This window comes from Micromys minutus (genome assembly GCF_963924665.1).
Source record: "Micromys minutus genome assembly, chromosome: 22".
Taxonomy (NCBI): domain Eukaryota; kingdom Metazoa; phylum Chordata; class Mammalia; order Rodentia; family Muridae; genus Micromys; species Micromys minutus.
In genome coordinates this window covers 14,501,684-14,527,742 of record NC_137957.1, presented here as the reverse complement: position 1 = coordinate 14,527,742, position 26,059 = coordinate 14,501,684, and the positions used below count along the sequence as shown (strand labels likewise).

Sequence of the window (26,059 nt, the reverse complement as noted above, 5' to 3'; positions counted from 1 at the left end):
AAGAAGTATTTTATGTGATTTACTAGAGATGTGGCGCTCTGGGCCCATGGGTATTTCACACTTATCTGTAAGCCTTAAATGACAGAACAGCTTCCCAGATTTCTGGCTCTTATGTGATATAACTATGTTCTATTCATATTATAATTACTGTGATTCTTAAGTGAAGTCGGTCTTGTTCTTTGTCTCCTCTTACTCTTTAATATCTGAGATTGATGTAGCAATTAAAAACAAAAAACTTCCAACTAAAAAAAATTTTTAAAGGGCTTATGTATCCCCTCAAGGCACCTGGCATCCACCAGGTTTTCTATACCACATCCTTTTGGAGACCCTGACTTGGAATGGAGCCTTCCAAGAAGAAGTGACCTTGAGAAACTTAACACTCCACATGTTATTGGTACATAAGTAGGTAGCTGATTTATGGTGCAGAGAAGGTCATTTCCGTGGACATTGAATGCCCGTGGGGCTTAAGAAGTCTGAATGAGAAAGAGGACAGTACTCAAAGTGAACCTGAGCACAGGGAACAAAAGAACACAATGACCAACGGTGCCACATGATCCAAAGACAGAGAGCACGGGCAGGAGGAGGCAGAGGCTACAGCAGGGCCACCGAGAGCACGCTGTGCTCCAGATGGGGAATGCAACATTCATGTCTCATTTGGTTTCTTCCACACAGCATCTCTGAATGAGTTTCCATGCCTCTCATACAGATGAGCAAGCCGATGTGCTGAGAGCTAACATCGCTGGTCAAAGGTCACAAGTCCAGAAAGTAGAAAGCCTGAATGCATTCTCGATTAATGTGATTCTGGTCAGAGTCCTGATGAGCTGCTGAAGAAAGCAGTAGAAAGAATCCTTACTGAGGATGAAGTGTAAAAACTTTAGTCTTCCAGACACCAACTGAACCTCTTCTGTGAGGCTGGTATGAAGGTTTGTCCTGTCTGTCTAGGTTACATATCCATTTGTCCTCAGTGATTGGTGCCTGGGACTAGAGACAGGCTAACGTGCCATGTTTTACAGTGCTGGGACTCAGTTCTTTCTCTGAGTACCTGGGGCTTCGAAGAACTGAGGAGAAAAATACAGTATTTAGGCATGTACTACATATCCCTAGATATTTAGAAATATGTAGCTATTCAACAGTATAGAAATTTTCCCATATATTTGTGATTTTCAGAACCTCCAGGTCAAGGAAAATAATTAAAATTGGCTGTTTAGACAATAAATAAATTTATTGTCTTCCAGCTACTCCTCCCAGATCCTCCGTCGACCCCTGCCCACCCAGCTTCCTAATTTCACCCTCCCGCCTTCTCTCAATAAAACAAACCAAAACCTATTGTCTGTCCCTTCTGTGGCTGCTTTCACACTGAGTGAAACACCTTCCCCCCACCCCCGCCTCCTTGGCTGTTTGTGATATCACTTCCTTTCTCCAGTAGTCTTTCTGGGCTGGTGGATGCTCCTTAGTTATGGTTGTACTTTTAAATGAAGCAATATCTGTGTTGAACTTGCTGTCAACTAAAGCCTGCAAGTTTTGATCTTGTAGCTTCTTGAGGCCAGATTTTTCTCCCATTAGTAATACTCCTTATAATACTAGGCAATCTACAGAGTTTGTCCAGTTGTCTGAATATTTCATTCCTTGATATTTATATAGATTTGAGGAAAGGAAGAAGAGTTCTAATATTTCTAGACATCCATCAGATATAAAAAATTTAGTTTCCTTTTTTTTTTTTCAAAAAAAATTAACACAGTCATATGGATGAAGAAAGTAAGGCTCATAGAAGCTGAACTATCTTATTCAAATTATATTTATTAGCATTTGTATGTTAGAATTTTTTTTTTACTATTTTATTAGGTTCTTATATATCTCTCCCTTCCTATCCCCACCCCCAACACTAGGTTGGAGAGAAAGAAGGTTAGAGTGGGCGGGGACATAGACCGCTATAGGCTACTTCCTGAAGATTAGGATTGTTAGGTTCCTTGGGGCGAGTTCAATCTTCCTCATCAGAATATCCAGCAGTCCAGCAAGCCAGCAACAGCAAACACAGTGACCTGGCAGAGCAGAGGGGAACAGCAGCTACCACAGGCCGTCCCAGAACTCTCTCAGTTATTCCCACTCCAGAGTGACCACAAGTAAACTATCGGCAGCTGACAAAAATCATACACAGACACACACATACACACACACACACTCTCTCTCTCTCTCTCACACACACACAAACATACTCACACATACACATACTAACACACACACTCTCTCACACACACACTCTCACACACTCACACACACATTCTCTCTCTCTTTCTCTCTCTCACACACACACATACACACACACACAGAGATAGACAGAGAGACATAGAGACAGACAGAGAGAGAATGAGACAGCCATAGTTAACAGCTGTGAACAGCGTGGAGTCTCCCCATGTCCCCCACCTGGAATTAAAACAAAAATGTATTCCCATAGCATAACTGGGTTTGTTTGTTGTTGTGTGTGGTGGGGGCGGTAATCACCTTACTCACCCATCTTAGAGCTGAGAACTGAGTCAAATTTCTTTTCGCCAGGCTCTAGCTTGGAAACAGGTTGTCTTCCTGACTGTTGCATGCATACACAGCTCTACTGGCCAGAGAATTAGCCACAAATCTGGTGAGCATTTAGCAGATGTTACGGAGGACACACTGATTCACGGGCTTTGGGTGCGGTGAGACTGCTCGAGGAGCCTCCGACTTTCAGCTCACAGGTTGTTAGGAGAGATCTTTACAAAGGATAAATCTCTGAAAAAAGTAATTTCAATAAATTGAGGCTGACTGGCATTACCATAGCCTGATGGGCATATCAGTATCAGACTCAGCCTTCCAGAGGAGAAACAAGAAGAGGGATGGAGACGACCTTTGTAGCTGACGCCACACTGAACCAACTAGCACACACACACACACACACACATGCACGCACGCACGCACACTTGAACCAAAAGTGATCCATCTTTTAAATACGTCAGGTCATAAGAACATAGGGCTAGTGCATTCTCAGCTATCTTAAAGGCAGAAATAGACTCATACAAGCAGCAGTCAGCGTTACTCCCCTGCTGCAGGGCAGCCCAGACTATGTTTTCTGTTTCCCAGACTAAAGAGACTGCACTTGTTGCTCTTCTCAGCATTTCATGCTCTCGGGCACGGGTTGGGTCACACATGCCTCCTTCATTCAGATAAACATGGCCAGCGTGTGACTTGGACATTTGACTCATGCTGTTGGGATGCATCATGGGAAATTGAATTTGGAAGCAGCAGTAAAACGATGCACACTATTAGTTAGGAACGCCATCTGGAGCTGCCCTGCCTTGGTCCAGTGTCAGCAGCCCAGTTACCTGCTGCTCTGTGGAAATAAGCTGGTTGCTTATGTTTCAGGCCTCAGCTTTTCCATTGTGCAACATGGGACTATAATGAGGATTACGTAAGTTAATACACAGGAAGCATCTATATTAATTATCTATTCCTTCCTAACAATATTACCATAAATCCAGCAGCTTAAACCGTATACATGTATTATCTCTCAGTTTCTGTATATTAGGATATTAACAGGGCTTATCTGCCTTCCCTGGGGTCTTACAAAGCAGGAGTGTTATCTGAGGCTTTGACTGAGGAGGGCCCTATCCCCAAGCTCATTCAGTCTATTATCAGACGTAAGTTCAGAACTTCAATTCCTTGTCTTCCGGAGGTCACCTTCAGCCCCCGTCCCTGTCTACCACCCCACAGACCACAAATGAGGGCGTCACCAGGAGGATGGGCATTGAAGTCAGCATATAAATGTAATAACATATACATGGAACCTTTGTAAACCCTCCTGGTTAGGTACAAGTCACAAGCCATGCCCAAATCCACAAGAGGGATTTTTAGCACAGCTATAATCAAAGTACCGACCAGGCACATCTTGAGGGAAGAAAGAGTTGTAAAGCCTTAACCTACGGCTACTAGCTAGGCCCCCCTACCCTTCATATGGCACTATGACCTGGGACCTGAGTATCCTAAACCAGACCCCCTTGGGAGACATTTCAGATATAACCCGTCAGTGTGGGGATAACATCAGAGAGTTGGACATAAGGAGTTTGGGACCACGGAGGAGCAGAAGACTGTGCCTGTTACGGCTTATGAAGTCAGTCTGAATTCGTCTCTCACCTGGGAGGGGAGCCGATCACACAGGATATAGATGATGTTTGTAGGCACACAGGAAGAAAACAAATGCAGGTGGCCTGGGATCAGCCGACTTTGAAGGTCACCTGAGACTTTTGTTTGTTCTGCTGCTGAGCCAGGTGAAGGAACATCGTCCTCCAGTCTCCTGAAGCATCTTTCCGAGGGTATTTGGCATCTTTCCAGTCCTGTGTTCTGTAGTTCCATTCTCTGCCAAAGAGAGAGTAGGAGCACTCTGTGTGGTTTTCTCTGAGAATGGGAAGAGTTACTTTTATACTTTAAGAAATAGAAGTACTTTTTTCCTCTACTGTGACATGCCGGTTTCATCAACCAAGGAAAGAGACCTTCCTGGGTTCTGTTTCCTTCTGTGTCTCTTCAAAGTCCTAACCAGATTTGTGTGCCTACATTGCACACTAAGGAACTGTGCGCCATCTTCTGGGAAAGACCCCATGGCATATTGGGCTTCTGTGCTATCTAGATCAGCTGCTGATACGCAGCCTGCACACCCATCTGAGTCTCTCTCAGCTTCATTCTTGTACCTCCACTGTATGCAAGCTAGACCTGACAAATGTAAACGTTCTTCTCAGCACCCCAGCCCTGGAAGAAGGCTGATAAGGCTTGTCTGTGAAGGGCAGCACAGAATCCAGATGTGTGCTTCTTACTCAGGAAAAGGTATTTACCGGAAACTTAGATGGGCTTGCATCTAGGTTTTATAAGTGCATAATGTGGTCCTGGGTGTTCATTAAGTCTTTTAAAAAATGTAACCCCAAACCAACATTTAATGCATGTGTAAACAATTGTACCCTGTATTCTGTTCATATTTACACAGGTTCTTCAGGCCTGGGGTGGGCACATGGGGGTGTCTAAGGACCTCTATGCTTATGCTAATAACTAAATATTAAACATATAACAACCATGATGCCACCCTGTTATTTCCTTAATTTAGGCAATTTAGCAGAATACAGAGGTGTTAATTGCTTTCCCACACCTTTGGGTAACAGATATGCCCTTTTCTACCTAGGTAAGAGGAGCAATTATTGTAATGCTCTTGTGGGCTCTGTGCGATATTCTTTAATGGATGTTAAAGGCGTTGTGCTTTTAAAGGGAAAGCATCACCCACCCTGTTCGTGTGTGAAAACAGGAGAAGACAGTGTGTTCAGACCATGTGACGAAACTGTTGGAGGGGAATGCACAAATGAATCAAATCCTGAAGAGGGAAATACTGTATGTTCAGGAAGTCCATATCCAAATTCCAGATAAGAGAAAGCAAGCTCTACTGTATTCCTAGGTCACCCAGGTACACACAGATAGAAACAGAAAAGGGTAACCCATTCTTCACACACTCAGCAAGATATATTTTTCTTCCAGGAATTTAAAACAAAATCTGATTCTCTGGAACCAGTGTGGACTTCCAAACAGGAGTTTGACAAGTTGCTAACTCAATTCAAATCACAAAATATTCCTTTATCCGCTGTGTGAAGGTCGATTTCACAGCACACACTGGCAAGGCGATTTGTTTTAGTGTTTCGTGTCCACGTTCAAGGAGCAAAAGAAAAATAGTCTTAGAACTCTGTGCTAGAATCTGGAGCTTCCTTTTGATAAGATGTCACATCGGCCGTTGGGTCGATAAATGTCATTGTGGAAAGAAGGTGGAATTTGAAATTATGGGCAATATTTGTTAAGTTCTAAGAGATTTTCCTGATGTGGACCCTTAGGCAAGTTCTCTGTCCTTGAAAATCTTCATGTATTGGGTTCACCTTTGGAATCCCGGATTTTGATAGGAATCAAATGCATGCGTGTAGGAGCTATGCTAAGTGCTGTACAGATGTAAGTCATTAAAGCAGGGGTTGTCAACCTGTGGAGTAGGACCTCTTTGGGCATTGAATAAGTGCGTTATCATCACAGACTACAGAAGGCCAGAGCTGGGAATGCTGGGAATAGCTGCACCTGCCAGTGGATGCACTTAGGTTACATTATTAGAAAATTCACAATATCTCCTGTGGAAGAGCAGGAGAGAAGGCAGGTGAGAACAAGTGGAGACAAGGCCAGAGGCCAAGGGCTATACCTATTTGGTCTCCTCCTCCCCTGGGTGCTTTGAAAATCTCACTTTAAAATGGAATTTGGGGAAACCTGCTATATTCCAGCTCTCATAAGCCTCACCGTCTTGTTGCTCTATACTTTTCATCATCTGTGAAAGGAAGAAGCATTTTGTAGTTGTTCTTAAGCCTGTAGAATTTGCGATTTCATCAGCATTTTCTATGATGCTTGGTTCAGACTCTTGGTGAAGAAATTCTTGGTGAGGTAATCACAGTTAGGTCATTGGGCTATCACGTCTTTTACCTGATAAACCATCCCAGCAGCTCTTGGAGAAGAATGAATTATAGGGAGCTCAATTCCAGTTGATAGATCTACAACACGCCCTCAACAAACCCAAGGCTCAGGGAATACTGAGGAAGGGAAGGTAGAAAGATTGAGAAGAAAGGATGCCTACTCTTAGACTGTGCTTCCTAGAGTCAGCAGAAATGTTGTATCCAGGAAATCTCTACAATGTGGTTGTCTAAACAAGACCTTCATGATACCCAGACTAGTTGATATGCCAAGGGGTGTTTGTGTGAATTTCAAAAGGTCTGTCTCTGCTTGAAGAACTACAGACAGAGTTGAAGAACTACAGACAGGCAGTGGCTACCATAATACGTCATCCAATCCCACTCAACCCAAAGCACATATACATGTGAGCAAGACTGTGTGTGTGTGTGTGTGTGTGTGTGTGTGTGTGTGTGTGTGTGTGGTGTGGTATAGTGTATTGTGTGTATATAATGATAATAATTATAGATGAGGAGATTAAACCAAGAGAGAGTTGGGGAAGGGAAGATTTAGAGTGGGAAAGGAAGGATGGAAATGTAAGTACATTGTATCCATGCATAACCTTGTCAAAATCAACTAATCCTAGCACTTGGGAGGAAGAGGCACTCTGATCTCCATGAGTTCAAAGATAACCTGGCCTTCAAAACCTTTAGATCAGCCTTGCCTACATGGTAAGATTCTGTCTCAAAAGTCAATTTTTATTTTAAACTTATAGTACTACAAAAAGGGGTAAAAACACTCAATCTGTAAGCTTCTGAGGTGTGTCACCATAACAGTAAGAATCAAAACTTGCCAAGGAAGCTCATCAGCTTGAAGGAAAATTCAAGGAACAAAAGCTGAGCACTGTCTGGGCAATGCTACATCACCAGAAAACAATATCGTAAAGGAAACGTGGATGGCTAACACTGGTTCTGAAGATGAACACGTCTTCAGGAAATGCCGTGGCTAATTTATCTCACTTGCTTTTTCTGCTCTTGTGCATACTTTGAGATCTTTACTGGATATAAAATCTTTAAACTCTTAGCAATAAGAGGCATTATATTATCATTTAATTGACAGCATAGTCTTCTCATCAAAATGCTAAATGAAGCATGTACTTTAACCATAGTGGTATTTTGAAGTGAGTGGATGATGGTTCATTTTAGTTTCTGACTTTTTTCTTTCTTTCTTTCTTTTTTTTTTTTTTAGTTCAGAGATTAAGGCACAATAAGGCCTTTAGTGACTTGCCAAAGACAATATAGATGGTTTACCTCAGACATAATAAAACACCATTGAGTATTTTTCAAAGTGCAATCTCTGGTTTGCCCCAGACCAAGCCTTTGATTTGGTCATCACCATGGATTATATTATTATGATTTTAATTTCTTGAGATATTTATCTTTTATTTGAACAAAAATTTCTTGAGTGATAGGACTTTGCCCTTTTTTCCTTGATAATGAAGTGTTTAGCATTTAGGAAATGATCAGCGGATATTCAAAAAAAGTTAGATGGAAAGATGGATGTGTAGGTGGGTGGATGGATGGATGGATGGATGGATGGATGGATGGGTGGGTGGGTGGGTGGGTGGATGGATGAATGGATGGGTGGATGGGTGGATCATCCATCCCTCCTCCCCTTTGCTCTGAGAGGGTGCTCTCCCCCAACTGACCACTCCCTTTCCTGGGGCCTCAAGTCTCTCAAGGATTAAGCACATCTTCTCCCACTGAGGCCAGACCAAGCAGACCTCTGCTATATATGTGCCAGGGGGGCTCAGACCAGCCTGAATATACTCCTGGTTGGTGGTTTAGTCTCTGAGAGCTCCCTGGAATCTGGATTAGTTGGGACTCTCCGCCTTCCTATGGGCTCACCTGCCCTTTTACCTTCTTCAGTTCTTCCCCTATTCAGCCATAGGGGTCCCTGACTTCAGTGCAGTGGTTGGATGTAAGTATCTGCTCTGCCTCAGTCATCTGCTGGTAGGGCCTCTCAGAGGACAGCCGTGCCAGGCTCCCATCTGTAAGCACAGCATGGCATCTGTAATAGTGTCAGGCTTTGGTGCCCGCCCCATGAGATGGATCCCAAGTTGGGCTGGTCATTGGACCGCTTTTCCCTTGGTCTCTTCTCCATTTTTGTTCCTGCAGTTCTTTTAGACAGGAACAATTCTGGATCATTAATGTCCACTGTGGGTTAGTAACCCAGTCTCTTGAGGCTCTGTCTAGCTATTGGAGGTGGGTTCTCCAACTTCCCTCTCTCCAGTGTTGGGCATTTTGTCTAGTGTTCACTCCCATTGAGTCCTGAGAGTCTCTCACCTCCAGGATCTCTGGTACTTTCTAGAGGGTCTCCCCATATTCTCACTCCGAGGTTGCGTATTTCCATTATTCTCTTGGCCCTCTGAGCTTCTCTCCTGCCCAGTCCCCCATGCCTGATCCATTCCCCTTTTCTGTCTCCCACCCAGGCCCTCCCTCCATCTGCATCTCTGCTCTCCCACCCAGCCCTCCCTCCCTCTGCATCTCGTGATTATTTCCTTCTCCTTCTAAGTAGGACTGAAGCATCCTCACTTGGGCCTATGTGCCTGTTACGCTTCTTACAGTCTGTAGGCTGCATCCTAGGTATTCTTTACCTTGTGGCTAATATCCACTCATCAGTGAGTACATACCATACATGCACTTTTGTGTCTGAGTTACCTCACTCAGGAGGATATTTCTAATTCCATCCAATTTTCTGCAAAACTCATAATGTTCTCATTCTTAATAGCTAAATAGTATTCCACTGTGTAAATGAACCACATTTTCTGTGTCTGTTCTTCAGTTGAGGGACATCTGGGTTGCTTCCAGCTTCTCTTATGTCTACGTATCCATCCAGAAGCCAATAGAGCTGGAGGAGTTTGAGGTCCATGGGTCTCATCCTGTCTCTGATATCTTCTGACATATTTTCCATTCAGATTATCAGGGAGTTGAGTACGAATGTCATTGACAGGCTGGGGCACTCCATGCTGGCCTAGAACTTGTAGCTCACATGTGTACATGTCATCTAGGGGTGTGCTCTTTGATTGACACTTTAGACATGATCCTGTACAGTAGCAGTTCTTACCTAATGCCGTTAGGTAAGTGACCCTTTAATACAGTTCCTCATGTGTGGTGATCTCCATAACATTACTTTATTGCTACTTTATTACTGTAATTCTTCTGCTGTTATGAATCATAATGTAAATATTTGGGATGCAGGATGCCTGATACACAGTCCCCCAAGGGCTCACGACCCACAGGTTGAGAACCCCTGCTCTAAAGATTCTAATTCCTTAAGTAGGTTTTTGATAGTCTGTAGAAGATTCCCTACTTAATAATGAATTCTTCTTAAGTTACTTTGAAGGTTCTTTGGCTTGAAAGTCTGCAGTTTTCAATATATGCTCCAAGTAGTCTGTGATTCCACACAAGATTAAACATCACAGGTATTATATGTAAAGATTTGGCAGTGTGTATTCCTGGAATATTCCAAATACTGATAATTTGAATAATGTCATGGCTAATAAGCACTCTAAAACAGGTGCTGTTATAAATTGTTCATAAGAACTTTACCACTGAACATTGAAAACACTCTGTGAAACACATATTGTCATTATCTCTATTGTAGAAATGAGGCAAGTATACACACACACACACACATACGAGCGCACATGAGAGCACACAGTCACACACACTCATGCATGCGTGCATGCATGCTCACATAAACATTCTAACACACAATGTATATACATTCACTCACATGCACACACATTTATAAATACACATACACATAAATTCACACACTCATTCACACACACATGCACACACATGCATTCTCATACATAATATATACATTCACTCACATATTTACACACACACACACACACTCACACACATACACACACACACACACACACACACACACACGTCATCAGAATCAGTCTTGCCAAAAGAAAAGTTCATCTAAATGCCACCGATATTAAGGGGTCACAGATTTTCATATTTACTTTTACATATTTGGATCTTCCTTCCATGTCTTTTGAAATAAAAACATACAGCAGTGAAACTGGCTGTCCCCGTCACTGCTGAGATCAATCCTGAGCATAATTGTAGCTCATACGGAGACTCAAGCTGGCTATTTATGTGCTGTACATCCACTAATCTAATTTACACTCTGACTCCCAGAGGCTGAGAGAGTTTCTGCTATAATTCTTCATGTCGCCACACAGCAGTGGATAATACCGACAGAGCTTCTTCCACTGGGCTGTGGCGAGAACTGAGGCTGGATACGCAGCTGTTCATCACAGGAAGCTGTTAATATCCACAGCTTTGTTGAACCAAATGATGCTAGGCAGAGCTTGCAATGAGTGTTGGAAAGGGCGCCTGTTTAATTCCTGTGAGGGACAAACTTCCTAGTGACTTCACTAAAAGTAATGGACAGTGAAAATCACAGTGTGGGTAATAATAGCATTTCCAAAACTCACACATATACCCAATAGTGTTGTGATATGAACCAAAGTCCCCATTACCAAGACATTTAAAATACTACTACTAATAATAATAACAATAATAGTAGCGCTGCCACCAAGTAAGCTGAGAAAATAGCTGTCCTCCTCCATCTTGTTGATACTGTGCCATTGGGCTGTAATTCTGTTAGGCACAAGCCAGGGCTTGCTACCAACATGTCGATTCACTCAGCAGGTGCCAGGACACATCTGCTAATGTAACAGCCACCATTACCCACAGGAAGAACACAGAAGGAACCAAAGATGATCGCTGACCCCAGCATTTCCAAATCTGTGACTTACTACTGGGAGATGTCATCAATAGTGTTTCTCGTTTTCTGTTCAAGGATTTGTTTTGTTTTTGTTTTTGTCTGTTTGTTTCTTTCTTTCTTATAATCTATGCAATTGATTAAACCTGTAGAAGCAAAGCACTTCACCAGCAGGTGTTTGCTGAACATGCTTCCTGTTGTTTTTATTACCGATGCCTTCTCTTTTAATGCTATGCCACAGAATGAGGGTCTTATAGACCACTTTGAGATGTACAAAACAAGCCACATCAAGGTCAGAGAGATGGCAAGATGGCGGGCAAGATGGCACAGTGATTAAGAACGCTGACTGGTCTCTCAGAAGACCCAGGCTTAATACCCAGAACCAAAGTGACAACTCACACTACGTGATACTCCTGTCCCTTGGGAATGGACGCTGCCTCCAAGCATTGTCCTCAGGCAATAGGCATGCATGTAGTTCACGGATTGAAATGTCTCAGTTTCTCACCTTGCCTGTGTGGGGCACAGTCAGCCACCTGGAACTAGGTTCATCTGACTATGCTGTCTGGGCATTTGTCTGAACTCTAATCCTCGATTCCTTTGAACTTAGGTATGAATGGAAAATGAAATCTCTTTCTCTTGCACCATCTGCTAGATGCAGTCACGCTGACATAAATAATCCTATGGCAGAAGTTGGCAAACCTTCTTGTTTATGAAATCCTTGGAGTCTTGGTAATTAAAGATAATTCAAATGAAGTTGCAAAACTTAGCCTTTAGTTAGGTCCAAATAATATAGTTTATTTTCTCCCAGTGACTTATTAATTCTCCGAAAAACATTAAAATAAAAGTTGACTGCACACTCAGGTAACCCTAGTAGTTTATAAAGGCTTGCATGTTTGTTAAACATTCTACATTCTCCCAGACCCTCAAACCAAGTTAACATCTGCGAACTCAGTTGCTGCTCCAGAGCTGTTATCACGTGGTTTTGCTTTGATCATAGTATTTACAGGAAAAATATGTCCTTCAGAATAAGCTACCAACAAAAGTGACATACTATGATTGGTACTTTAACTGGTAAGAGCCATTGCTTCTAGCAGACAGCAAATATGGCTGAGTAAGAAGTATGAGCCTCAAAGAAGTAAAACCTCCCATAATAGTGCTTTGACTGACACCTGTATTGTCTCCTTGCCTGGCTTGTCAACCAGAGCCTTAGGACAGTGGCAAAATGGAAGGCAGAAAGAGATAGACCCTGGGATAGGAAATGCCACCTTGGAAGGGGTATAAGCAGAGTTGACCCCGTTGTATTTCAGCTACTACTCTTTGCCGTTGTTGCTGTTGCTACAACAAGGCCAGGGTAGTTAATGTGTTACATCACTACACTGAGTTTCTAAGAGCTGGTTTTGACTTCCAGGGAAAATGCATTTCATTCAGCCCAAACTATTGCTTCACACTAACATTAGAAGAACCTTTCCTCAAGTTCAGGTCTGGGAGATTCCCTTTGCTTCCCCGTCTCTTCTACGGCAGCCTCTCCTCACCCTCTAACTCCTGTGTTAGCACATTGCAGGTTTAACAAGACACTAGAATAATCCAGAACTTTCAAAAAGTACGGGTTCTCATATTAACTGACAGGAACCAATTCTCTAAAAACACAAACTACATACCACACACTATGAAATACACAATTTGAGTAGCCTTGACACTCTTAGGAAAATTGAATGTGTAGGTTTTAAATTTTCTGAACTCTGCCAGTCTACATGACTTCAATGGAAAATTTTTGCCAAATACTTAAAAAGTAATTAATAATTCTACACAATATCTTCTAGATAATACAAGTATCTCCTGATTCATTTTAGATAGCTAATATTATCCTGGTGTCAAAATAGAAAACAACACACAAACACACACAAATATATAGGCCATATCCCTCCTGCCTACAAAGAGAAGAATTATTAATACAAGTATTAGCACTAGAATTCAACAACTTGTTCTTTTAAATTGTATGATGTGATCAAGTGGAATTGATTTTAGAAATGCAAGGTTTGCTCAATACTTGGAAAATCTCTCACTGTAGTTCAATATATTATCAAGTTAAAAATAAAGATCATATTGATCAGTGCACAACAATTGAAAAAAATATAACATACTCCTGGCTTTCAAACTCTCTTTGAAAGTTAAGAATGATGATTAACTTTGGTTTAATAGAGTTTCCAGAGAAAAGGCCTATTGCTTCCATAGTGATGAAACCCCAAATGCTTCCCCCGCCCAAGACTGAAAAAGGAATGGCTGCCTATTTCAGCACTTTAATTCAACACTGAGTTGGAAACCCACAGAGTACTTAAAAAGAGATAGGAAAAAATACACGAACGTAGAAAAGAAAAACCATAAAACGACCCTATTTGCACACAAATCATCTTTATAAGGCAGACATCATAAGGCCCTAAAAGGAGATAATAGTTTTAAGGGAAAATCACTCAACATGCCAATATATATGTCAGTTGAATATGCATAGCCCAGCAAGGAAAATATATATTGACTTCAGGAATAGAGTATTGTTTATGATAAATGAGAAAAGTGTTTAATTTTAAAACTAGCAGCACACAGCACAGAACTTGTATGCTCAAAACAGACAATATTTATGAATGAAAATAACAGAACAAGTCTGAGCAAACACTGGACAGATTTGCTATCTTCTACCAAATGAAACATTCTGGGCAACCAAAAAACTGAATTCTACAAAATCTTTGGAGAAGATGGTCACAAATTCCATTGAAATCTCAGCAACGTTTTAAAGCTATAAATGAGATTATTTTTAAATATATATAAGAAAAAAAGAGCAATTTTTAAAACTATGAACAAAGTGGGTGGGGTAAGTCAATTCACCCAGTTTCAATATAGTATAAATTTGCAGTAATTAAGGCCAGGGCACACCAGTAGGGAAACAAATGCATACAGCAACAGGAACAAGCAGGAGACCAAAAAATGCACCATGACATTATGTGTGACTTGTTTTTGGTAAGAGGCAAAGGCAGCTTAATAAATATGCCAGTCTAAAAATTGTCATTGAAGCAACTGGACATCTTTAGGCAAAAAAAAAAGCATAAAAATTCTGTATGAAAATTAACTCAAATTAGGCTAAAGACTTAAGTGTAAATTATATTATAAACAATGTAGCAAACATTTAGAAACTGTGGGTGAAACAACAGCAAAACTGTTGACCAATGCAGACATCATTAAAGTGGACCAGTCAGACCCTATCTACACTAAGGATGCTTAGCTCTACAGAACCATATTTAAGAAGCTGAAAAGAAAAACTAAGGCTCTCGAGAAGGCATCTGCAAGCTTCTTATTCAGCAGAGGACTCCTACCTATAACACATAAGCAGCTCTCAGAACTCAACAGTGAAAGAGTCTAATTTCTAAGTGTAGTTAAGCATACACACATACTTATCCAAGAGCTAAAGTATTAGTGACAGCATCAGTTATTGTGGTGGGACACAGAGACACCAAAGGATGTGTGTTTTACAAGACGAGACATAAAATAGAGTGAATACTCTGGAAAGCAGTTGAGCAGTTTATTAGAGAACTAAATATCAGCTACTAGGTGACTTACAGATTCCACTCTTGGGCATTTATTCCAAAAGAGTGAATATTCATGTTCCTGCAGAGTCTGCACATGAATATGTAGAGTGACCTCATTAATAACAATTGAAACCCGAGACATCCAAGATGTCTTTCGACAGGTAGTAGTTACACAAACTGTAGCATTACTTGCTGGACTGCAAATGGTCCTCACAGGCCACAGATGCAGAACAGCTTAGATAAACCAGCAGAGAAGGATGTCAACAAGGAGGAGGAAGAAGGGGAGGATGTTGTGGTCAACCCTGAAGGGTTTGTTTTCATTCACAGTGCAAGATGCCTTTTATTCAACCTTCTCAAAACACCACAGTAACAAAAACAGAGATTATTGGCGGCCAGAGGTTAAGGAAATGATGGGTGTAGGAGGGAAGTGGGTGTGTCTAGAAAAGAGCAATGTGCTTATCCCTTAGGCTAAGGGAATTATCAGTGTGCCTTGATTCCATCAATGCTACTGTCCTGGGCACGCTGTCTTACAACATGACGAGATGCTAGCAGTAGACAAAGGCTCTGCTGCTCTCCTTGTTGTTTTTGACACATGTGAATCTGCAATGATCTCAAAGTGTCCTTCATAGAGATGCACAGCAAAGCCTCCATAACGGTCAAGTCACGATGTGGACTCCAGGTTCTACATAAAATTTTAAAAATTAATGTCTTTGATCAACTATGAAAGCAAGTATAACATAAAGCAATCCCATCCGCAGGAGCTCTGGTTCAGTTGTTCTTGGCAGAGCCCAGGAATCAGTACCTTCAAAGTCCCAGTTACTATATATAGCACAGAGCTGGACTGAGAAACTATAAGAACCAATACATCCCAGCAGCCTTGGGCTGGAACAGTTCCCCTGCCTCCAGCCCACTACTGGCTGCCTTCAAGACTTGGTTCTCAGGAGCCATCCAGAACAGTGCTTTCCCACACTGAGAGGACCCTCGAAGGCTTCACCCACAGTCTCTGTTTACCAGCCACAGACACCAAGGCTTTCACAGAATCAAACACTGTCATGGCGACCCTTTATGCAATACAGTTGAAGACACAGTAAGGCGGTAGAAGGGTTGGTACAGGTGCTGAATGCACTGGTGTGCTTTCTGTCATTGTCTGTTTTCTTTTGTTTGTTCTATGCATTCAAGCACATCTAGAGGCTGGGCAATTTGGGGAGTCAGGCACTAAGAACTTTGCTAGCTTCTCTCTTCCACACTCCTCTTTCCGAAAGCTGTCTTTGGTTCCATGACCAGTGCCAGGGTGATGTCATGAGTAGGCTTCTCCTGCTCTTCCCCCAGAATACTAAAGAACGAGCTAAATACCTCTGCAAGTTCCCACAGAACCTCCACAAGGACACATGTTCTGTTTCTTAGGAATGCCAGCGCTGCCCTGTGCCCCAAACATCACACTGAAGATTTTATTGATACTGTCAACTTTAGAGGTTTATTTAGGAAAAAAATGAACATGTTTATGGTAAAACTTTTACTTTTTTTTCTTTTGTTTGTTTCCCAAGTAAAGCGTAAGTTAGAGAGCAATTGAAGAAAACGCACATTGGTGTTAACCTCCGACTGTCCCATGCACACACATACACACACACACACACAAACACACTTACACACAAGGCTATCCATACATTGTCCTGTATTCTGTAAAAGTTTATATTCACTAGATTTTCATAATGTTCATAATATTTTTTTCATAATTATTTTTGCATCCATGCATCACAGCTATTGCTTTTCTTAAAACTTTCAGGACTTTGTTAAAAGATTGAATTTACAAACTCAAAGAAAATGAACAAACAGTTAAATTCCATGCTACCACTGAGACTTGTGTGGGTCTGTTTAGTCAGTAAGCAGATGTGAACTTGTCCTTTCTTCTTTTCTTTTTCTTTTTCTTTCTTAATGATAATTAAATGTATCGATGAGGAAAATCTCAACTCTGGAACTGTCTCTTCCTTGCCGGCGAAGCATCCTCTCTTTCCTGGGCTGCTGATAATGGGAAAGTGCTCTGTTTGCTGTGCGCGGTCTTCCTTGTGCACACAGTCTTCCTTGTGGAGTGAAATTTTCTATTGAAATCACAAAGGAAGGAAATGTCTGGTACATCTCAATTTACGCGAGTCCCGTGTTTTCACTGCAGTGTTTGTTTACTTGACACACACGGGAAACGAAGGCATCTGTCTTCACCCCTCCTCGCCACTGCATCATTATGCAAACATTAAATACCAAAAATGCAGTGATTGATGGCTGGGTAGAAAAGAGCCTGTGGGTTAGCAGGAAACAGATTCCAGAAGCAAGATCCTCCCCATCCCCCACCTCCCACCCCAGGCTGCCTCCTCTCTCCCACTCCTTTTGGAAACAGCCATACCAGACTGAATAAGCTCCTTTGAGACTAAAGAGACTTAGTGCAGTTAACCTCCTTGTGATTCAGCACATTCCCTTTAAGGAATATTCTACCCTGGCTTCTAGGCTTTGCCTAATTTGTATTGTGTCTTTGGTCTGGGCTGCTACCCGGCTAAGCGGAATCAATGAACCGAGCAGCTTGGTCAGGACACAAGCCTGGGAAGTGAGTTCTTGCGTTTGGAAACATACACCTTTTTTTTTACCTTGTTCCAGAATGGTTTCCTCTGTGCGCCTTCCCACCAGCCACAGTGCGGCTTTGCCTCTCTGTAACTAGTCTCAGCATCCTGAGGATAACGGACTTAACAATCTCCATCTTGGAGCTTTTTTTGTTGGGCTCGTTGTAAGCATTCACCGAGTTGCTGAATTGATGACTGCACAATTACTTAATTAACCGGGGCATAAGTGTTTTCTTTCTTGATTTAAAACTAGCTCTTAGAAAAAGACTCAAAATATTTTTAAATGAGAGGGTAATTGACTATTACCGGCTTATAAATGGATTTATATTCCAAATAAAAGAGTTAAATTAAAAGAATGGAGTTTGTTTCTTTGGTTTGGGGTTTTGGGGCTTTTTTTTTTTGTTTTGTTTTGTTTTGTTTGTTTGTTTGGGGTTTTTTGGTTTGTTTTTTTGTTTTTGAGATTCAGCCAGAAACTTTATCTGTAGTTTTCCTGCAGAGGCAGACCTACAGGTCTTCATCACACAGGACTGGACGCCATATAGTTCCCTCTCACACAGTACCCACATGCTTGGAGACCCAAGTAGGAATCCGCATTACGGGTTCACATGGCAGGCGTGACAAGACCACTTAGGATGTTCATGTGCCCTTCTGTCACAAGGACACACAGAAATCCAGTCGGTACTGACCAGGAAGCTTCATCCCTCTGACTAATTCACAGTCCAGGTAGGCGCTCTGTAGGCAGATGGGGGAAAGGGACTGCCAGTCACCTTAGCCAACTGTGAACTCTGAACTACAACAATAACCTGACTGGCCGGAGACCCCTGGGGGTGGCAGTGGCAGAAATGTTATGGGGATAACCAACCACTTTCTGATAGGGGCTAAAGCCTGTGCCACAAGAGGAAATGCATAGAACTGGAAATCTAGCCCAGAACCCAGAGCTCACAAGCCACAGGGGTGAACCTACTACTCTTATTCTGTCAAGTGGACATAGTGTCCAAGTGCCCTCTAAATTTGTACCTCTGTACCCACAGATCAGCGCAGCTCCCAGACATCAGAGTTTCTATGTGCAGTGGAGAGAGGTTAGCAGAAGACAGCAGAGACTGATCTGAAGTCAACGTAATTATTAAGTAATTAGCCAGAAATTGAACATCTACGTTATTCCCTCTCTCTCTCCCTTCCCCTCTACTACCCCTCCCCTTCTCTGGGTGTTAAATATGCGTGTCTCAGAGTTAGACAACACAACTCAGATGAAAGTAAATAACCATAAAGCTACAATGAGAATAACGGATGTCATCAGACACACGTGGCTTTGCTTCGATGAGAACACCAGAGTCCTGTTGAAAATAAGAGTGACTGCTCCTCCCTCTTCCATAATCTCCCATTAACCATACCATGTAACTACACAGAACATCCTTCCCTCTAACACGCTTAATGATTTCATGCTGCTAAAACTGAAAAAAAAAAACAAAAACAAAAACAAAAACATGTATGACCTACCCCCATCCCAAAGCACCACACAGCTGATGAAGGCAAGGAGACAATGACCATTTCCAGGCAGACCGGATGCCAGTGAGATGTAGACCCACACACATGGAGAGGGAGGGAGGGAGGGAGGGAGGGGGAGAGAAAGCTAGAGTGCTCAGAGACTATTGCAGCAGAAGAGACAGAAAGATTAAGGGCCATAAACTGGGGAGAAGCAGAGCCATGTCTCCTAGTTACAGATAGACTGCTTCTTGTGAATCTCCAACAGCTTCAGGTACCCAGACCTGACTAGAATTAAGCCAGTCAACATTTCCTCGTGAGTGAGGGAACCACACAGGACCCCAAACGGAAGAGTCATTGGCAGTTGGTTGCTCCTCAGGAAGGGCAAGTCAGAGTTCTCTAATGATTCGTCCCACGGCAGCCTAAACATGCTCCGGTGGATGACGCCACACCCTTGAGTATTTTCAAAGTGAACTTGGTGGGTTACTTAGAGGGGAAAAAAAGGACAAAATAAAGTTGTTGGGAAGGAGATGCTGAGCTGGGGAATGGGTAAGAAGGACGACACAGAATGGAATTCCCAAAAATTAATGTGTCTTCATTGTATGTCTTCTTAAAGGTCTAAGTGAGATGCTGAAGTATCTAGGACCACGATGCACATTTTAAAAAACAGTCAACGAGGTTTTTTTTGCCAGCCAGACTTGCTAGCATCCTTACATGCCTGTGCTACAGTTAGACCCCCGTCTGCTGCATCCTCAGGGTCAATTGTTAACATTGAGCCCTGGCTTTCTACCAGCAAGGACTTGGGTTATTTCTTAAGTTGTTGGGCCACATCAGTGCAGCAGTATGGCTAAGTGGTTGTTTTGTTTTAAGAAGGAACAGAAGATGAATAGACACCTGTGGGCGCAGGCACAGGCATTTCTAGGTAATAATGTTAACGGCCTGGGAATTTCATGCAGTTGGCCAGACCTTTGCTCCTAGAGTTTCAGTCCTTGCCTGAGCCTTTAGATGAGATACTATGGGTGAAGCCGACATCAGTATAAACTCATTGCTTCTTTGGACTCTACTCTAAAGAATAATACACTCAGCCATTTGGAAATGATGGCTTCTTGATTGACATGCTGGGGCATTACATCATCAGCCCAAGCAATCCTGACACCACTGACGGGGATAACATCTATGTCCCTGATGAAGTTAGCACATTTGTGCCTCTTGCCTTTTCTTCACCAGGTAGTCGGCTCTCCACACTGGACCACATGAGATTCTATTTCTTCTCTTAAGATAATTTTTTTTTACTATCTTGGTGGAATAATCTGTCATCAACAATTTAAATATCTGTGTAATAAACATTCTTAGAGATTCTTGAAATATAATTAACTATTATGTATAACTAAGAAAAGTGGAAAAGGGAGTATAAATAATCCTTTAGAAAAAAACTGTCACCTAATTTAAAAAAAGAAAAAGCTATTCTATTTTAATGTATGTTTGGCATTCTGGTAGCTCATGACCACTAAAATCGATAACCTGGTCAGTGCAAATTGGGAACCCATGTGGTTCCCTCTCCCCATCCAGGAAGTATCTGAGTAACAGGAGGAAACATGAACCTCTAACACAGAGACTACCATTGTTAAGCCTCCACAGATTAATATTGACCTCATTTTTAGTTCCTAAAAGCAGCGTATTCTTTCTTATGTTACCATCTACCCTGGGTAAGATCCAGGATAGTGTGTAGATACCATTTCCAGAAATTTGGTGAGCTTTAATAATTGTGCTACCTTGGTGGTAAAAGTTTTATGGCAGTTATGCCCAAATCCTGAGGGCCAACACTGCCTTGCTGTGCTGTGACATGCTGCTTGAGAAACAATAGGACCTGTCACCTGAGCCGTGGCACTTTGGTTTTTAATGAACTAGTGTTGATAATACCTAAGGAGAACACTCCTCTGGCAATTAGCTTCCTAAGCTGGGATGTCCAAATGACAGTGAGTTTTCTGCCACATTTTATACGTCTTCATGAGTATTTGAAATCCTGTTCTTCCTTGCCTGGCAATGTCCTGTTGTATTTCAAGTTACAACAAGAAGAAAACAAAGTCTCTAAAGAATGGCCGAAACCCCAGGGAGAATACTGTCACTGGTACCTAAGAGAATTGAGACTACTTATTGGGACAGCAGAGTGGACCAGTCCACTGGCTCCCATTTGATTGCTTCTTCGACCTAGACCAGCTTTCTCAGCACCAGCAGCACTGAAACCAGGAGATGCTGTGATTATGATGCAAACTGAGATCCTTTCTCATCCTTGACAATGTAGGGGAAATGTAGGGGGTGTGGAGGAGTCACTTCACCACATAGCCAGCAGCTCTGGACCGCCTCACCTTTAATGGGCTAAATGCTTCTCTTTTACAGAGGAATTCAAGGGCTCCACCGTGGTGGAGCTGATGAAGAAGGAGGGAACCACTCTTGGCCTGACGGTATCCGGAGGGATTGATAAAGATGGCAAACCAAGAGTGTCGAACCTGCGGCAGGGAGGAATCGCTGCCAGGTAATGGCCTCATGGGGAAACAGGGTGAAAGGAGCGGGGGTATAATTAATTCAGAAAATTAGAGCTTATCTGAAAAGGTCACTGATAATTAAATGACAGCTGTCCTCTTTGAGGTAGCATCTCCCCTGCAGAAGCACAGCGGGCTTGCTTCTGAAACTGGTCCCCTGATCTGCCAGTGGCTCGGCTATGCTGGGCTGAAGCCACTGAGGAGTTTTGTGTCACCTCAGGAGGCACTCCGCTCTCCCCGGTTTAATTCCTCAGGGCCCACAGTGGGAAGGTGATGTTCAGATCTACTAAATGTGGAGCAAATGCCCCCTAAGACGTGAACTTGGCAAATGAGGAAGACATGGAGGCTCAACTCCCAGTGTCCAAGGGAAATGTTTCCTTTGCTCTCCTTCCACCAGGACTTAAGAGCTCTCTAGGGGACATGTGGAGCAGGGACCTCACACTGTGTCTGTATGTCCAGTGACATATATTTTTCCTCCCATCACCGGTCCTACTGTTTGCTCTTGGTTTGGAAGCCTGTCTAGTAAAGCCCAGAACAGCTGGAGCTCTGTGAGGGGGATGGTAATGACACTGAAACTCAAGGCTTTCTCAGTCATTTCGTCTTCCCCGATATTCTTCTTCTTAGTCCTGTTTAGTAATAGACAATTGTTTTATAAAGCAAACAATAAGAACAAAATATGCTGACTAATTTCCTTGGCTCTGAGTCTGGTCCCACTTTCAATAAGGACACTGAAAGCTATGAAATGTCCATAAGGCAGAAAATAAAAATAAGGGGGTAGGGTGGGGGTAAGGGGGCGGGGGCGGGGTTGGAGTATCCAGCGTCAGGGTCCTTCCCTAGAGAAGCAACCCTGGGGGCAAGCAAGTAATACACACACACACACACACACACACACACACACACACACACACACGGAAGTTTTTGCTTTTAGGATGCATTAAAAACAAAAGAGGTAAAATGTATGAAGAACAATCAGATGGTAGCACACCAAAGGCAAAAGTGCCAAAATGTAGCAGGCAGGGTGAGAGTAGGCTAGCCCCACCCCTACCACATCCCATCCAGACTCAGCCACGCTCCTTCTTCTAGGGTCCAGTCACAGCCCGAGTAGCAGGGTGTTTGCTATGTTGACATGTTAATCCAGAGGGGGGAACACAAGAAAGATAGTCAAGTGGCCTTCGGGAGGGACGTGTCCGCTGTAGAGACACGGTTTGTTTTGCAGGAGCGACCAGCTGGATGTGGGCGACTACATCAAAGCGGTGAATGGGATCAACCTGGCCAAATTCCGCCATGATGAGATCATCAGCCTGCTGAAAAACGTTGGGGAAAGAGTGGTCCTGGAGGTCGAGTATGAGCTGCCACCGGTCTGTAAGTAGTGAGGATGCCGGGAGGGATGCTGCCTGACGCAGCTTCCTACAGCCGCAGGCCTGCCTCTCTCTGCCTTGAGTCTTACTACGGCAGAGGGGGAGGAGCGGTTCCTTCACATTTCAAAGCAACTCGAATTGGGAGACGTGTAGTCTCCTCAGAGAAAACTGGGGGATGCTCAGTTAGCACTGAAGGTATCGAGGGCTCGCGTTCCATTAACGGGATCCATGAACGTTTTTGCCATTTATGCTACTTCAATGAGCAATGTAATTTGAAAAGCCCGTGCCTTAAGCGCTACCAAGATATGGTTCTTGGACTTAGTGAAGTCTTTAGACACTTTATATTGACTCTTTGGTGGATGAGCTCCTAGAAAAACATAAGATGATATCGCGTTTATTATTACTTAGCAGTGATAATAGTAATCAGTGCAGCCAGACAGACATGTTTTGAGCATGTACTAAACGCCGAGAGCATGAGAGAAGCACCGGCATCCACTCACATCCTCCTCGACATGAGGATGGGGACAGATTGGGAAGGAACTTGAATATCAGGCCAGACGTCTGCAAACACCAACTTCACTTGTAGTCGCTGCTTGTCTTTGAAAACGTTGCTTAAGCTCCATGTCTGAGTCTGCGGCAGACCGTGAATCACTGGTTGTCATGAGAGGTAACTGAGTATTTGTCAGACACTTAGAACTAGATAGATAGATAGACAGACAGACAGATAGATGATAGGTAGGTAGGTAGGTAAATAGATAGATAGATAGATAGATAGATAGATAGATAGATAGATGATAGGTAGGTAGGTAGATAGATAGATAGATAGATAGATAGATAGATGATAGGTAGTTAGATAGATAGATATAAATATGATATATTATATATATATATGATCTATTGATCAACCAGTGGAAACTACAAGATAGACATGTATAATTTTTCTTCTCATTCGTTTAGGTGTAAGGCGAGGTTTTCTCCAATTAATAGGATACAGAGCATTTGAACCTAGCCTGCCTGCCTCCAAAGGCCATTTGCTCCTTTCCTGGGGGTGTGGCCTCTGCTGTGTGTTGTGGCTATGCTCAAACGTCCCATCTCCTGTGAGGAGCTGTTCCCCAGGGATGTGACCCTCTTTACTTCTTCCTACCCGTGGGAGCTTAAATCACTATGAATGGTTGGTGATAACCTGCGCTCTGTAATAAGCCGATAATTATTTATTCTGCTTTGGCCATGGCTGTGCTCCAGGAGCAGGAGGCACATCCGTGAATGTCACCATCTGCAGGCATAAGGCAGGTTATCAAAAACCATGTAGGACTGGGACCAGACCACAGTGTTGGGCAATGATGTGAGGAACAGTCTTTGAAAAGGCAACAGGGATCTAGAACTTGAAGGCAGTGAAGGAAGCAGCTATATGAACTTCTGATGGAAAAGCTCCAAGCAGCTGAAAGAGTCAGCCATAAGAGCAGAAGGCAAGACAATACCTGTGGTTCTAGAAGCATTGAGACCCAGCGTGGCTGGGATAGAATAAAATAAGCAGGAAGAGAATTAAGAGACAAGGTCAGAAATGTAAGGGCTGGGGTGATCTTATGGGCCACTGGGAGGACCTTTTCCTCTGCTCTTACTGATTCCAGAACCCTGGCCTCAAAAAGAGACCACACATGGTCTCACCTCCCCAAACGCTTTGTGGCTGCTGAGCTGCAGACAGAAGCGATGGGCAGAGGTAAAGGTGGGGGAACAAGGTAGGAGACTAGGACAGTGATCCAGGTAAGAAATGGTGGTGATGAGTGTTCATGAACCAGAGTCAGGCTGAGCAAAGACAGAGTCAGGGGTCACACCAAGGTTTCTGAGCCTGAGCATCTGGAATAATGGAGCTAGGCAAGATTATAGGGGAGGGCTGGCTCGTTGGGGAGAGATTGTTTGAATATGACATTGGAGACTTTGTTTGCCATATACATAGAAATATTAAGGGAAGCAGGGTGGGCAAGCGATTTCAATGGAAACTGAGATTGCGATAATACAGAAGGTATCTGGGACTCCAGGACCGGATTAAAACACCTGGGCTATGTTATGTTCTCTGAGCCTGGGAATACCCGCCCATAAATGGCTATCATCATTGTTAGGTATACTCTATAAGGATTCAGTAATGTGGTCACATCCTTGGGCCACTGTTACATTCTTGGCAAATATTAGCCATTATTAGCATTACCACTGTAAGACACTGGTTTCTTTAACATTATGAAAAGTCAATTTGCCTTTAAATCGTTAGCTCAAAGTTTCGGCCAGGAGTTAAGAAAACTAGCTCTATAGAGATGTGGCTCTCCTTTATATGTTTACCTTCTGCTGGGTGTGTATATCAGTAAAATGCATTCCCTTCCTAAAGGAACTCATGACAGGGTTTAGGGTAAGACTAAGAGTGGAGAGTAGTACAGTTCATAGATCACTCAGAGCTGGGGACTTGGGGGAGAATGGGAAGGAATGGGACAGAGTGACTACGCAAAGGAACAGTCTGGGCAGAGGGTCCAGCAAGGGAGTAGGAGATAGTGGCCTGCACAGGCTGGGCTGCAGATGGGCTCGTTGGAGCAGAAAGTAAAGACAAGGAGACCCAGGACAGGGCTATGACCTACAAGGAATCAGTTGCTGAGGCCCCATGGAAGATTCACACTTTTAAAACTGCATGGTCAGATCACAGTGTTTCAATCTTTCATTTTACAGATTAAAGGGAGAATATCTAAACCTATTTGCCTAAGGCTGTGAACTGCCTTCCAAAGAGATGATATCTGTGGACCCTACAGCATCCTTAGAGTTAAAGGGGAGAGAGCTAGGATCAGACATGTTTAGGAGTTAAATCTATGGAGACTTGGTGCTTAAGTAGATTTGTCTTCTCCGTGCAGTAAAACTGACAGGAAAAGAGAAAGGAGTGCTTTTAAACAACAGTGTATCTGTCATGATACAATTCAGCTGGAAGAGGCTGATCCGCCAAGGATGATCTCTATCTATTTTTCTTAGATTGGGGAAATTATGAAGGCCTGAGAGTTCAGAAAGGTGAAAGGCATTAACAAGCCATTCATGTACCTAGAGCAAGAAAATGAGCAGGCCATTACAGCAGCTACCTGAGGCCCACCTAAGATGCCATCAGCCCTTTCCCTCAACATCAGCAACCACACACCCAGACCTCAGCTGTCTGCAAGATTAGAAAGCTGGGAAGGATATATGTG

The 26,059-nt window shown here is 42.9% G+C and overlaps 1 protein-coding gene across 12 annotated transcripts in view; it reads left to right on the top strand.

Annotated features, from left to right (window-relative positions):
- The window catches only part of GRIP1 (glutamate receptor interacting protein 1), a gene marked incomplete at its 5' end in the record, with an annotated part of 570,261 nt that overhangs the window by 416,161 nt on the left and 128,041 nt on the right, over positions 1-26,059 (top strand). For all 12 annotated transcript variants that reach the window (XM_080935612.1, XM_080935622.1, XM_080935620.1 and 9 more), the window contains 2 exons: positions 21,347-21,482; positions 22,706-22,851. In XM_080935612.1, coding sequence (XP_080791738.1) covers positions 21,347-21,482; positions 22,706-22,851 — 282 coding nt within the window. The remainder of the gene's footprint in view (positions 1-21,346; positions 21,483-22,705; positions 22,852-26,059) is intronic.